At 51.5% G+C, this 13,504-nt stretch overlaps 1 protein-coding gene across 2 annotated transcripts in view; it reads right to left on the bottom strand.

Moving 5' to 3' along the window:
- mamdc4 (MAM domain containing 4) overlaps positions 1-11,157 on the bottom strand; it is a 119,296-nt gene extending 108,139 nt beyond the window's left edge. For both annotated transcript variants that reach the window (XR_005458551.1, XM_038782582.1), the window contains exons 1-3: positions 11,031-11,157; positions 4,722-4,862; positions 1,746-1,880 (exon numbers count right to left, since the gene is read on the bottom strand). Coding sequence is in view for 1 of the 2 variants with exons in the window: in XM_038782582.1 (XP_038638510.1) it covers positions 1,746-1,880; positions 4,722-4,862; positions 11,031-11,082 (328 nt within the window). In the remaining variant the exon portion in view is untranslated. The remainder of the gene's footprint in view (positions 1-1,745; positions 1,881-4,721; positions 4,863-11,030) is intronic.
- Positions 11,158-13,504: the final 2,347 nt, after the last annotated feature.

Raw genomic sequence — 13,504 nt, 5'->3', positions numbered from 1 at the left:
GTGAGAGTCAGTGTGTGTGGAACTGTCCCCAGTGAGAGTCAGTGTGTGTGGGACTGTGTCCCAGTGAGAGTCAGTGTGTGTGGAACTGTCCCCCAGTGAGAGTCAGTGTGTGTGGAACTGTCCCCAGTGAGAGTCAGTGTGTATGGGACTGTGTCCCAGTGAGAGTCAGTGTTTGTGGGACTGTGTCCCAGTGAGAGTCAGTGTGTGTGGGACGGTGTCCCAGTGAGAGTCAGTGTGTGTGGAACTGTGTCCCAGTGAGAGTCAGTGTGTGTGGAACTGTCTCCCAGTGGGAGTCAGTGTGTGTGGAACTGTGTCGCAGTGAGAGTCAGTGTGTGTGGAACTGTGTCCCAGTGAGTGTCAGTGTGTGTGGGACTGTGTCCCAGTAAGAGTTAGTGTGTGTGGGTCTGTCCCCCAGTGAGAGTCAGTGTGTGTGGGACTGTCCCCCAGTGAGAGCCAGTGTGTGTGGGTCTGTCCCCCAGTGAGAGTCAGTGTGTGTGGGTCTGTCCCCCAGTGAGAGTCAGTGTGTGTGGGACTGTGTCCCAGTGAGAGTCAGTGTGTGTGGAACTGTCCCCCAGTGAGAGTCAGTGTGTGTGGAACTGTCCCCAGTGAGAGTCAGTGTGTATGGGACTGTGTCCCAGTGAGAGTCAGTGTTTGTGGGACTGTGTCCCAGTGAGAGTCAGTGTGTGTGGAACTGTGTCCCAGTGAGTGTCAGTGTGTGTGGGACTGTGTCCCAGTAAGAGTTAGTGTGTGTGGGTCTGTCCCCCAGTGAGAGTCAGTGTGTGTGGGACTGTCCCCCAGTGAGAGCCAGTGTGTGTGGGTCTGTCCCCCAGTGAGAGTCAGTGTGTGTGGGTCTGTCCCCCAGTGAGAGTCAGTGTGTGTGGGACTGTGTCCCAGTGAGAGTCAGTGTGTGTGGAACTGTCCCCCAGTGAGAGTCAGTGTGTGTGGAACTGTCCCCAGTGAGAGTCAGTGTGTATGGGACTGTGTCCCAGTGAGAGTCAGTGTTTGTGGGACTGTGTCCCAGTGAGAGTCAGTGTGTGTGGGACGGTGTCCCAGTGAGAGTCAGTGTGTGTGGAACTGTGTCCCAGTGAGAGTCAGTGTGTGTGGAACTGTCTCCCAGTGGGAGTCAGTGTGTGTGGAACTGTTTCGCAGTGAGAGTCAGTGTGTGTGGAACTGTGTCCCAGTGAGTGTCAGTGTGTGTGGGACTGTGTCCCAGTAAGAGTTAGTGTGTGTGGGTCTGTCCCCCAGTGAGAGTCAGTGTGTGTGGGACTGTCCCCCAGTGAGAGCCAGTGTGTGTGGGTCTGTCCCCCAGTGAGAGTCAGTGTGTGTGGGTCTGTCCCCCAGTGAGAGTCAGTGTGTGTGGGACTGTGTCCCAGTGAGAGTCAGTGTGTGTGGAACTGTGTCCCAGTGAGAGTCAGTGTGTGTGGAACTGTATCCCAGTGAGAGTCAGTGTGTGTGGGGCTGTCCCCCAGTGAGAGTCAGTGTGTGTGGGACTGTGTCCCAGTGAGAGTCAGTGTGTGTGGGACTGTCCCCCAGTGAGAGTCAGTGTGTGGAACTGTATCCCAGTGAGAGTCAGTGTGTGTGGGACTGTCCCCCAGTGAGAGTCTGTGTGTGTGGGACTGTACCCCAGTGAGAGTCAGTGTGTGTGGGACTGTGTCCCAGTGAGAGTCAGTGTTGTAGAAATGTTTGGCAGCCATGCCATGTGCTTTAGGAATACGTGCGAATGGGTAATCTGCAGTTGAACTCACCGATCTGAGGTCCATACATGTGATACCAGAAGGAGAAGCACTGATTGGCTGAGGTTGATGTCTGTGGGAAGGATGTTAACCTTGCTCTCTGGTCTTTGACCTCCGCTGAAGTGTTGTTAACAAACAAATAAAAGCCTAGAATTGTAAGAAAGCTGTGTTACTGTTGAGAGTTTGCCAGTTGTCGATGGAGAAGCTATTTCCTGTGATGGCTCTTGAACAAATTAAAATTCAGGGATGATATCAGGAAGTTCTCCTTACAGAAAGTAGTGTGGAAATCCGGAATTCTCTCTTCCCCAAAAAGCTCTTCAGGCCGGTATTCATTCGAAAATGTGAAAACTAAGGTTTTCTATTGGACGAGTGTTACGGATGTTGGACAGGTCAATGCAACTGAAATGTCCTCCGGTAACACCTAATTGATGTCAAAACAAGTTGGAGGGGATGAATGGTCTCCTCCTGTTAACTCCTTTCCTATGAGATCTGGACTAGTGGTCGAGATTCAGAAGCCACAGAGGCCTCTCCTATTATAATTTTCATCAGTAACTGGGCCAGTCAGCAGCATTCAGTGGAGACTTCCAGAGAGAGATTTGGATTACTGACGCACCATTGGTGAACTGCACCCAGTCTTTGATTGCTCTCAAACATCAGCAAAGTGCTGGAAGGTGTTGGCGAGAAGTGCTCGCGAGCAGCACTTTCACAGCACCAACCTGCTCGTCGATGCTCAGTTTGGGTTCAGCCAGGGCCAGTTAGCTCCTGACCTCATTTACAGGCTGGGTCAAAACGTGGACAAAAGCGTTGAGCTCCAAAGGTGAAGTGGTTGTGACTGCCCTTGGTATTAAAGCAACATTCGACCGAGTGTGATGGCAAGGAGCCCGAGCAAAATTGATGTTAATGGGAATCAGGAGTAAACTCCCCGCTGGTTGGAGTCGTACCTGGCACAAAGAAAGATGGTTGCGTTGGTTGGAGATCAATCGTCTCAGCTCCAGGACATCACTGTAGGAGTTCCTCAGGGTAGTGTCCTAGGCCCAACCATCTTCAGCTGCTGCATCAATGACCTCCCCTCCATCATAAGGGATGATCGCTGATGACTGCACAATGTTCAGCACCATTCGCGACTCCTCAAATAATTAAGCAGTCCACGTCCAAATGCAGCAAGATCTGGACAATATCCAGGTTTGGGCTGACAAGTGGCAAGTTACATTCATACCATGCAAATGCCAGGCAATGACCATCTCCAATAAGAGAATCGAACCATTGGCTATTGACATTCAATGGCATTACCATCACCATTACCTCACTATCAATATATTGGGAGTTACCATTGATCAGAAACTGAACTGACCCAGCCATAGCTACAAGAGCAGATGAGAGACTAGGAACCCTGTGGTGAGTAACTCACTTCCTGACACCCCAAAGCCTGGCCACCATCTACAAGGAACAAGTCAGGAAGTCAGGAGTGTGAGGAATACTCCCCACTTGCCTGGATGAGTGCAGCTCCAACAACAGTCAAGGAGCTTGACAGCGTGGCACAGCGGCGCAGTGGTTAGCACTGCTGCCTCACGACGCCAAGAACCCGGGTTTGATCCCAGCCCCAGGTCACTGTCCATTTGGAGTTTGCACATTCTCCCCATGTCTGCATGGGTCTCACCCCCACAACCAAAATTTTTTTTTATGGTAGGTGAATTGGCCACGCTAAATTGTCCCTCAATTGGAAAAAAGAAAGGAATTGGCTACTCTAAAGTTATGTTAAAAAAGGAGCGCAACAACATCAGGGCAAAGCAGCCCACTTGATTGGCACTGCAGGAAGTCACCAAGGCTCCTTGGGCAGTACTTTCCAAACCCATGCCAGTACCATGCAGAAGGACAGGGGAGCAGATCCAAGCTCACCCCCAAGTTACTCACCATCCCGACTTGGAAATATATCCCCGTTCCTTCACTGTCGCTGGGTCAAAACCCTGGAATTCCCTCTCTAACAGCGCTGTGGGTGGACCTACACCACATGGATTGCTGCGGTTCAAGAAGGCAGCTCACCACCAACTTCGCAAGGGCAATTAGGCATGGGTAATGAATCATCCTGTGAAAGAATAAAAGCCCATGCACTTTCTCCACAGGCCAGGAAAGGGAGAGCAGGAAAGTTGGATAATGTGAACAGATTAATGAGTTGGATTTTTGACTTCCAATTGCACTTGTTAAGTGATGGCAGAACATTCCTTGGAGATCTCTCTGTCTGAAGCGGTGCACTGGACTCCCATGCTTGATGACATTGCTAACTATATTTTTACTTTCCTTGAACATGTTGCAGAAAATCGATGTAAATGCTGAAGTTTCAGATTGCGCTTGTGAGGCATCTGTTTGGAAGAGTGTGGATCGGTGCTCCTTGTGAATTGGGGAGTTGGGATGCCTGGCTAGGGTTAGTAAGCTGCGTCAGGGTCTTCACATTGAGGATCATTGAAGCACTGAGCATTCCTCTCTCCCTCCACCAGTCTCCACTCTGCTTCCACTGCGAACCTCACCATAGAATCCCTATAGTTCAGAAGGAAGCCATTCAGCCCATCGAGTCTGCACAAACCCTTCGAATGAACACTCTACCCATATCCACTTCCCCGTCATCCCTGTAACCCCATAGCCTAACTTGCACATCCTGGGACACTAAGGGGCAATTTATCATGGCCAATCCACCTAACCCCACGACTTTGGACTGTGGGAGGAAACTGGAACTCCCGAAGGAAATCCACACAGACACAGGTAAAAGGTGCAAACTCCACACAGACTGTGACCCACTGGAATTAAACCCAGGTACCTGGCGCTGTGAGGCAGCAGTGCTAACCAATGTGCCACTGCGCCGCCCCTAAAAAACCTTCTCTGGTAACCAACTTCCCATTGGGTGGGAAGGTTACAGTCCCAGCTGACTTTGCTCCTCGCTTGCTCCCTTTAACCCCGTGCACAGTATGGTTTGAACCCGTGACCCATCCTGTTTACCTTTGCCGTTGAGGGTGTGGTCATACTTTGGTCCATGATACGGTAGTTTTTCATCATGACCATTATCTCGAATCCACTGAAGGACGTTTGACGCATTCTGCTCCCATTCACAAAAATCAGTTTCAAAATTACAGGAGATAGCTGCAAGCAAACAAACCAATCAGAGCAGTCCTTTCTCAGTATAGTTCAGGATTGTTACACACGGTGTTAAATAATATCAACGTTACACTTCCAGAAAGCCCAGGATAAAAGAATTTATTGATTCTTCGCGCCCCAACAAACCTGGAAGGAAATACCAGACCTCACAGCAACCCTCCCCAGGCCAAACGAAAATCCCTCACTTTGGTGTTTTTACACCAGGTACTCCCCTGTGCTTGTTGCCCCTGGCTTCGTAATGTAGCAGAGAGCGAAGGGTTGAACAGAGAACCCTTGGCCAACGTCCTCCGAAATATATCAGCTTTGTGAGGTGGGAGGGCAAATGGTGAATTCCAGTTTGGGGGTGGGGGGGGGGAGTGGGTGCTGTGGGTTATAAACCGACAGGTACATGGGGTTAGCACTCAGCTGGTCTGTATAAACAGGATACTCACATTAGCAACTTCAACATTCTTACTAATTATTCCAGCGTTCTTGTGTACACCATCTGAACCTGCACACCCTTACAAACTAATTACCATGTGTGTGAAACATTGCCTGCCTCCTCACAGCAGCCCAGGAAATGGGAGTAAATTGTTCAAGCCATCACTGAATGAATGTTGGGATTTTGGTAGTTGTTTGCAAAGGAAGCTGTGTGGTGTGTCCATGATTACTTAAACTGGGGAAGGTTACTGTCATAATATCCACTCGGGGAAGGTTACTGTCATAATATCCACTCATGTATATCATCAGAGGCAGACAGGCAGTGATTGACACACAGGGGCCGGGATTCTCCCCTACCCGGCGGGGCGGGGGGGTCCCGGCGGGACGGAGTGGCGTGAACCACTCCGGCGTCGGGCCTCCCCAAAGGTGCGGAGATTCCGCACCTTTAGGGGCTAGGCCCGCGCCGGAGTGGCTCCCGCTCCGCTGGTCGGCGCGAACAGCCTTTGGCGCCGTGCCAGCCGGAGCCGAAAGGCCCTCGCCGGGCGGCGGAAGTCCACGTATGCGCCGGTGCGTCAGCGGCTGCTGACGTCATACCGGCGCATGCGCAGGGGAGGGGGTCTCTTCCGCCCCCCGCCATGGTGAAGGCCATGGCGGGGCGGAAGAAAAAGAGTGCCCCCACGGCACAGGCCTGCCCTCCGATCAGTGGGCCCCAATCGCGGGCCAGGCCACCATGGGGGCACCCCCCCCCCCGGGGCCAGATTGCCCCTCGCACCCCCCAGGACCCCGGCACCCGCCCGCGCTGCCAATCCCGCCAGCACCAGACGTGCTTTGATTCCCGTCGGCGGGAAAGGCCTGTCAGCGGCGGGACTTCGGCCCATTGCGGGCCGGAGAATCACCGCGGGAGGCCTGCCGACCGGCGCGGCGCGATTCCCGCCCCCGCCGATTCCCGGGTGGCGGCGAATTCGGGCTACGGCAGGGGCGGGATTGTCGCCGGCCCCGGGCGATTGTCCGACGCCCCAGGAGGTCGGAGAACTTCGCCCAGGATAACCAATGAACACACACGACACAAAACAACCAATCACCAGACAGGACGCCAACACTATAAAGCCCACAGGGCATTAAGGCTCTCCCTCTCTCACAGGACACGGCTAGGGAGATAGTCGCAGTGCACAGGCCAATGAACATCATCACCATGTGGTAGGGAGCTAGTCTGGTCAAGCCAGTAGGGGGTTATCAGTTAGGTTATTAGAGTGTCAACCCACAGTGTGGTAAACCACTGTTACACCTGTATTAGGTGATGTAAGGTAGGACCTGTACTACAGGTTCGCCAGTAGCCCCTGCCTGCTGGCTCTGCTCAGTAGGAGGAGTGTGTCCTCTATTCAGCAGCCATTTCGCCAGCTGTTGTGGGAGGCCACACATCGCACTGCAATAAAGCCACAGTTGTATCCAACCTTAGTCTCTGTACAATTGATCATGCATCACACAGCAGATTATGTACAGCAATCAACTGGTTCAATAAAACAGTGTTGGACCATCTCCTGTGTCGGAAGCCTGTTTCTCATTTCACTGCATCCAGTTGCAGTCAATGTTAGACCAACACAGGTAACACATCAGTTACCACAGACCGCTCGTCTGAGGACTGGGAGATAAAAGGGTAAAGGTGTCAGATTAATGGATTTACAATTAAATAGGTTATTTTAAAATATTCATTGTGGGGGACTTGCGGTGATGGTATGTAGGAGGAAGACGCACGTTGGGTAGCTCTTGCTCGAGGCTGGATTTTTTTGGAACTTACTGCCCGGTCCCAGGGGTAATTTTTAAACAAGCAGGTGCAGGAAGGCATCAGGAGGAATGGGGATGTCTAAAACTCAGAAGAACACCGCCGGGTGAAGGTCTGCCGTTGAGCGAAAGGGTCAGCCCGGCATCGGGAAAGATGGTGGAGGCTAGGTCGCTGGGTGGGGCTGCGCCGTTTACAGTGATGAAGATGATCGAAGTGATGGCCGTGGAATTTGAAAAACAGTTTGCTAAACCCATGGAGGTGATGAGGCAGGGAATGATGGCAGCAATGAAGGTATTGGCGGAGGAGGCGATTTCCCTGGTGAAGGCGGTGGTATTGAGGACATTGGCCGAGGTGCAGGAGCAGCGTGAGAAGCTGAAGGGGGTGGAGGAGACCTTGTCGCAACACAGCGATCAGCTTCCCTCAATGAGTGAGGAGCTGCAGAGGGTGGTGGAGGCCAACAAAGGACTGAGAGTGAAGGTGGAGGACCTGGAGAGTAGGTCAAGGCAGCAAAACTTAAGAACTGTGCGTCTACCCGGTGGAGTGGAGGGCCCCGAGGACGACTGAGTACTTTGCTAAGATGTTGGCAGAGTTGCTAGGGGTGGGCGCAGATCCCTCCCGGTGTGAACTGGATCGGGCTCATTGGTCATTGAGGCCTAATCCAAAGGCGAATGAGCTGCCAAGGGCGGTAATAATTTGCGTGAGGTGCAGTGGGCAGGAGCTGGTATAGGTATATAACAATGGAGCTGGTGAGGAGATGGGCGGCTTCAGCCTTGTGAAGGTGGCACTGGACAGCAATGGTGTGAGGTTCGGCGTGGAGTATCCAGCAAAGTTGAGGGTGACCTAATATGAATAATCTTTATTGTGATAGGTAGCTTTACATTAACATTGCAATTAAGTTATTGCGAAAAGCCCTTATAACTCAAAAGACTTTTACTTTGAGTGGGTGGAGGCAGCGGAGGCTATTGTGAAGGCAGAAGGACTGGGCCAGATATGAGAAATGGAGCTGCGGTCTGGTCCTGGACCGAGGGTAGGGTGATGAAGGTGTGTCGTTCTATTTCATGTTGTTATTTGGGATTAAAGGATGTGAGGTTGCCTGTTTAAGAAGGATAGGAGTTGGGATTTTTTGCGATGGGATTTTTTTTGAGGTTTGTGTGTTTGCACTGAGCTTGTTTACCTGGGCTTGTTTTTAAGGACTGGTCAAGGGGCAGGGGATTTGGGGGGTGGGGAGGCGGGGCCTGGGCAGGGGCCTCCACACTGGCCAGCTTAAGTTGGCTCGTGAACGGGGTGTCGTGGGGGGAGGCTCAAACAGGTTTCAATGGGCCTGGGAGATGTGAAAGGTGGGGGGATGGGATTGAAGTGTTGGCTAGTGTAGACTTGAGAGATGAACAGGCGCTACCAACACTGAGGACGGTTCAACTCAATTTTATTAACTAACTTCTAACTAACTAACACACGATGACTGCAGGTCTAAATGATGCTAACTTAAACTACAGACCTAAGCCTTGTCCAAACCAGTTGATTCTCTCAGCACGTGGTGTGAGTCTGTGCTGGGCTGGATGAGTTCTTGTTACACTGAGAGGCAGCACCCAGAATGAGCAGGAACTGTGGTGCCCTCTGCCTTTATAGTGCGTGTATTCTAACTGGTGATTGGCTGCAGTGTTTGTGCATGTTGATTGGTCCCTGTGTGTGTCCATCAGTGTGTGTCTGCACCATGATATACTGCCGTATATTATGACAGGGATCAACGCTGGGAGAGGTGTTTTCCAGAGGAAGTGGATGGGGGGGATTCTGGGGGGAACGACAAAGGGCCAGGCCAGGCCCAGCGGGCAGGGCCAGGAGTTATTTTTTTTATTATTATAAATTTAGATTAGCCAATTATTTTTTCCAATTAAGGGGCAATTTAGCGTGGCCAATCCACCTACTCTGCACATTTTTGGGTTGTGGGGGCGAAACCCACGCAGACACAGGGAGAACGTGTGGGTCAGGAGTTATGATGATGGTGGATCAAAGGCACTGGGTGGGGGTGAGACAGCCCCGGCCAGAATATTACCATGGAACGTGAGGAGGTTTGGGGGGGGGGGGGGGGGGGGGGGGGGGGGGGTCCAATGAAGAGATCGAGGGTATTTGCGCACCCAAAAAGCTTAAAGGCCGATGTTGCCATGTTACAGGAGACTCATCTGAAGGTGAAGGACCAGGTGAGGCTCAGGAAGGGTTGGGTGAGCCAAGTATTTCAGTCAGGGTTCGACATCAGAGCTGGGTGGGGGGGTTAGTGGTGTTGGTGGGTAAGAGATTGAAGTTCTAGATGGAGAAGGTGGTGGCGGACCGGGGGGGGGGGGGGGGGGGGGGGGTAGATATGTAATAATAACAGGAGCGTTGGAGGGAAGGTTGGTGGCACTGGCAAGTGTACATGGCCCAAACTGGGACTATGCAGGGTTTGCGAAGAAGGTGCTGGGACGTCATCCCGAACTTGGACTCACACGAGTTAATAGTAGGAGGGGATTGGAATATGGTGCGGGAGCCGAGGATGGACAGGTCACAGCCATCGCACCCGAAGGAACGGGAGTGTTCGTTCTTCCCCTCGGTGCACAAAGTGTATTGAAGTCTAGACTATTTTGTGGCAGGGAAGGCGTTACTGGCTGGAATTAGGGGATCAGAGTATTCAGTGATAGCAATTTCAGGCCACACTGGGTGGGTGTTGTCCTGGAGAGGAGGAAGTCCAGAGGCCGGGGTGGACCAAAGCTTCTGTGAGAAGATCAGGAAGGTGATTGAGGATATAGGATTTAACTATACTGGGGAAGTCACAGCCAGTGGTATGGGAGGCCCTGAAGGTGGTAGTGTGGAGGGGAGGTGGGGGGGGGGGGGGGGGGGGGGGGGGGGGGAGGTATAGCTGGTAGTCCTGCTCGAGGAGGTTATGGGGTTGCGGGGATAGTGCGAGGCAGTGGGCCGAGGTATGGTTCTCTTTCAGAGGGTCGGTGCAGACTCAATGGGCTGAATGGCCTCGTTCTGTACTGTAGGAATTCTATGAATCTATAAAGATCGGGAAACGTGTACAGCATCAGCTGAATTCAGAATCCATGGTTAAAGATCCAGTATATCTGGCGTTCAGCGTGTTTAAATCCCGCATATCCCTTAGCGTTTTCTTGTCTGCCGACAAACACATTCTCGAAAATGAACGTTAGTGGGTTCCAATTGGCTTCTAAACATCAAACAGGCACCGACACCTACCACGCGAGCAGGTTAAAATCCCCCCCCCCCCCCCCCCCCCCCCCCCCCCCCCCGGTCCCAGTATCTAGGGCCAGGCTGACATAACCAGTTCCGACCGGGACATAACAAAAGCAAAATACTGTGGATGTTGAAACAAAAACAGAAACTAAACCCAGCAGGTCTGTCGGCGTCTGTGCAGAGAGAAACAGAGTTAACGTTTCGAGTATCACTTTCTTCAGAGGGAGATACGTGATGGATTTTATACTGTTTAAGAGGGAGTGGAGCTGTGAGCAGGCATGTGACTAAAGCAAGGAAAACCGCTGCCAAGTGTCTACTCATTTCACGCACTCATAACCATTGAATACCTACAGTGCAGAAGGAGGCCATTCGGCCCGCCAAGTCCCCACCTACCCTCTGAAACCGCACCCTATCTCTTCCCTCTTCCCCACCCTATCCCCACCACCCCATAGCCCCACATAACCTGCACGTCCTTTGGGGCACTTTTATCATGGCCAGCCCACCAAATCTGCACATCTTTGGACTGTGGGAGTAAACCGCAGCAACTGGAGGAAACCCACACAGACAGGGGGAGAAAGTGCAAACTCCACACAGACAGTCACCCGAGGCTGGAATTGAACCTGGGTCCCTTGTGCCCTGAAGCACTAGTGCTAAGCACTGTGCCACCCCATGTCGCAATCTGTGAACAGCAGAGCAGCGAAAGTGAGAGTTAAAAAGGAAATGAAACTTACCCAGAAGGTGACATGGGGACAGGAGCAGGAAGAGGAGAGTGGCGAGCAACATTTGAAACCTTTGTCACTGTGCGATCACGGTGTAACAGAGAGGCCAGTGCAGAATGTGACACTTGCCCCGAAGAGCTCGATAAAGATTTGAACTTTAATCACACTATCAGCAATTCCTCTACATGCTCCTCTTTCTCAATCACTCTCCACTTAGGTTTATGGTGTATTTGTAACAACTTTAACTGCGAATTGCACTGCTTCTTTTTAACCCTTTGCAGGGTTCTTTTCACAAGTTCTTGGGACAGGAATGTTGAAGATCATGTCAGTCCCATTGTGCTGAAACTAATTCCACAATCGGGAATCTAGCACAGAACTTTATGCTGACAAAGCTGAAATAAGTTTATCTTGTTTCAGTTTGAGGGCTACACCTTTCGTCACAAGAATATACGATCTCATTTCAGTACAGGTAGACGAGGCCTTTAGTTTTTTGACTTCCCATGTCGGTGCAACATCGTGGGCCGAAGGGCCTGTACTGCGCTGTATCGTTCTATGTTCTATGTACTGCCAAACTCGCTGGCACAGCCCATCAGGGCAGGTAAGCAAAGAAAGAACTCGCATTTCCACAGCACCGGTCACATCCTTCGGACATGTCAGTGTAAAAAGTTGCATGCAGGATGCATGGCAGCCAACATGTGCAGAGCAAGAGCCCAGAAATAGAACTGATGGAATGAACGAACCGATGTTCTGTTTCTTGTGACAGTGATTGAGGGATTAATGCTGGGCCGGATTGGGAGAATTCCCCTTGCCCTCCGAAATAGAGCCATGGAATATTTTACATCAACCGGAGAGGTCAGACGGGGCCACAGTTTAACATGGCACCTGAAAGACAGCATCTCTGACAGTGCAGCACTCCTGCAGTGGAGTACTGGCTTGGAAGATGTCCTCAAGTCTCTGGGGTTCACAACCCACAATCACTGATTCAGACGACCTGTACAGAGCAAATCAAGAGGCATTAGTGGATACAGAAAGTGCAGGATAGAGCTTAAGAAAGCAATTCGGAGAGCAAAGACGGGATATAAGAAAGCTGTGGCTGGTAAAAGTAGAGAAAATCCCAAGATATTCTACAAGTATATCAATTGGAAGAGTATAACCATGGAAGAGTAGGGCCCCTATTTTGTTTGTCATTTATATAAACGACTTAGATGACCATGTGGGGGGTAGGATCAGTAAGTTTGCAGATGACACAAAGATTGGCCGGGTGGTTAACAGTGAGGTTGAGTGTCCTGGGTTACAGGAAGATGTAGACGGGATGGTCACACGGGCAGAAAAGAACAGGTGGAATTTAACCCTTAAAGTGTGAGGTGATACACTTTGGAAGGAGTAGTTTGACAGGGCAATATTCAATGAATGGCCTGACACTGGCAAGTTCCAGGAGCAAAGGGACCTTGGAGTGTTTGTCCAAAGATCTCTGAAGGCAGAGGGACAGGTTAATAGGGTGGTGAAAAGGAAGATGGGACACTTGGCTTTATCAATTGAGGCATAGATTACAAATGCAGGGAGGTCATATTGGAGTTGTGTAGAGCTTTGGTGAAGCCACAGCTGGAATACTGTGGAGAGATGACTGAGGGACGACGTGGTCGAGGTGTACATGATTATGAGGGGCATGGACAGGGTGTTTCATAGAATAGAATTTACAGTGCAGAAGGAGGCCATTCGGCCCATCGAGTCTGCACCGGCTCTTGGAAAGAGCACCCTACCGAAGCCCATACCTCCACCCTATCCCCATAGCCCAGTAACCCCACCTAACACTAAGGGCAATTTGGACCCCGAGGGCAATTTAGCATGGCCAATCCACCTAACCCGCACATCTTTGGACTGTGGGAGGAAACCGGAGCACCCGGAGGAAACCCCACGCAGACACGGGGAGGACGTGCAGACTCCGCACAGACAGTGGCCCAGCCGGGAATCGAACCTGGGACCCTGGCACTGTGAAGCATTTGTGCTAACCACTATGCTACCGTGCTGCCCACAGCAGGTGGATAGGGAGCAGCTGTTCCCCTCAGTTAAAGGGTCAGTTACGAGGAGGACACAAGGTCAGGGTGAGGGGGCAGGAGGTTTGGGGGGAGGGGGAATAAGGAAAAACGTTTTTATCCAGAGGGTGGCGACGGTCTGGAATGCACTGCCTGGGAGGGTGGTAGAGGCAGGTTGCTCACATCTTTAAAAAGTGCCTGGATGAGCACTTGACACGTCATAACATTCAAGGCTATCGGCCAAGGGCTGGAAAATGGAATTAGGTCGGCAGGTCAGGTGTCTTTCATGTGTCAGTACAGACAGGATGGGCCAAAGGGCCTCTTCTGTATTATTCTGTGATCTGAAAGCCCAATCGGGATTGGGGATGAGGGCCTGCAGGAGCAGAGATTCCGGACAGGATCCTCACTCTTCACACTGCTGTCTCCAACCTAAAGGGGACTGCAGCTGTACCT

The sequence above is a fragment of the Scyliorhinus canicula genome, chromosome 21 (genome assembly GCF_902713615.1).
Source record: "Scyliorhinus canicula chromosome 21, sScyCan1.1, whole genome shotgun sequence".
Lineage (NCBI taxonomy): Eukaryota > Metazoa > Chordata > Chondrichthyes > Carcharhiniformes > Scyliorhinidae > Scyliorhinus > Scyliorhinus canicula.
The sequence above is the reverse complement of the archived record's forward strand: the minus strand, read 5'-3'. Positions and strand labels throughout refer to the sequence as shown.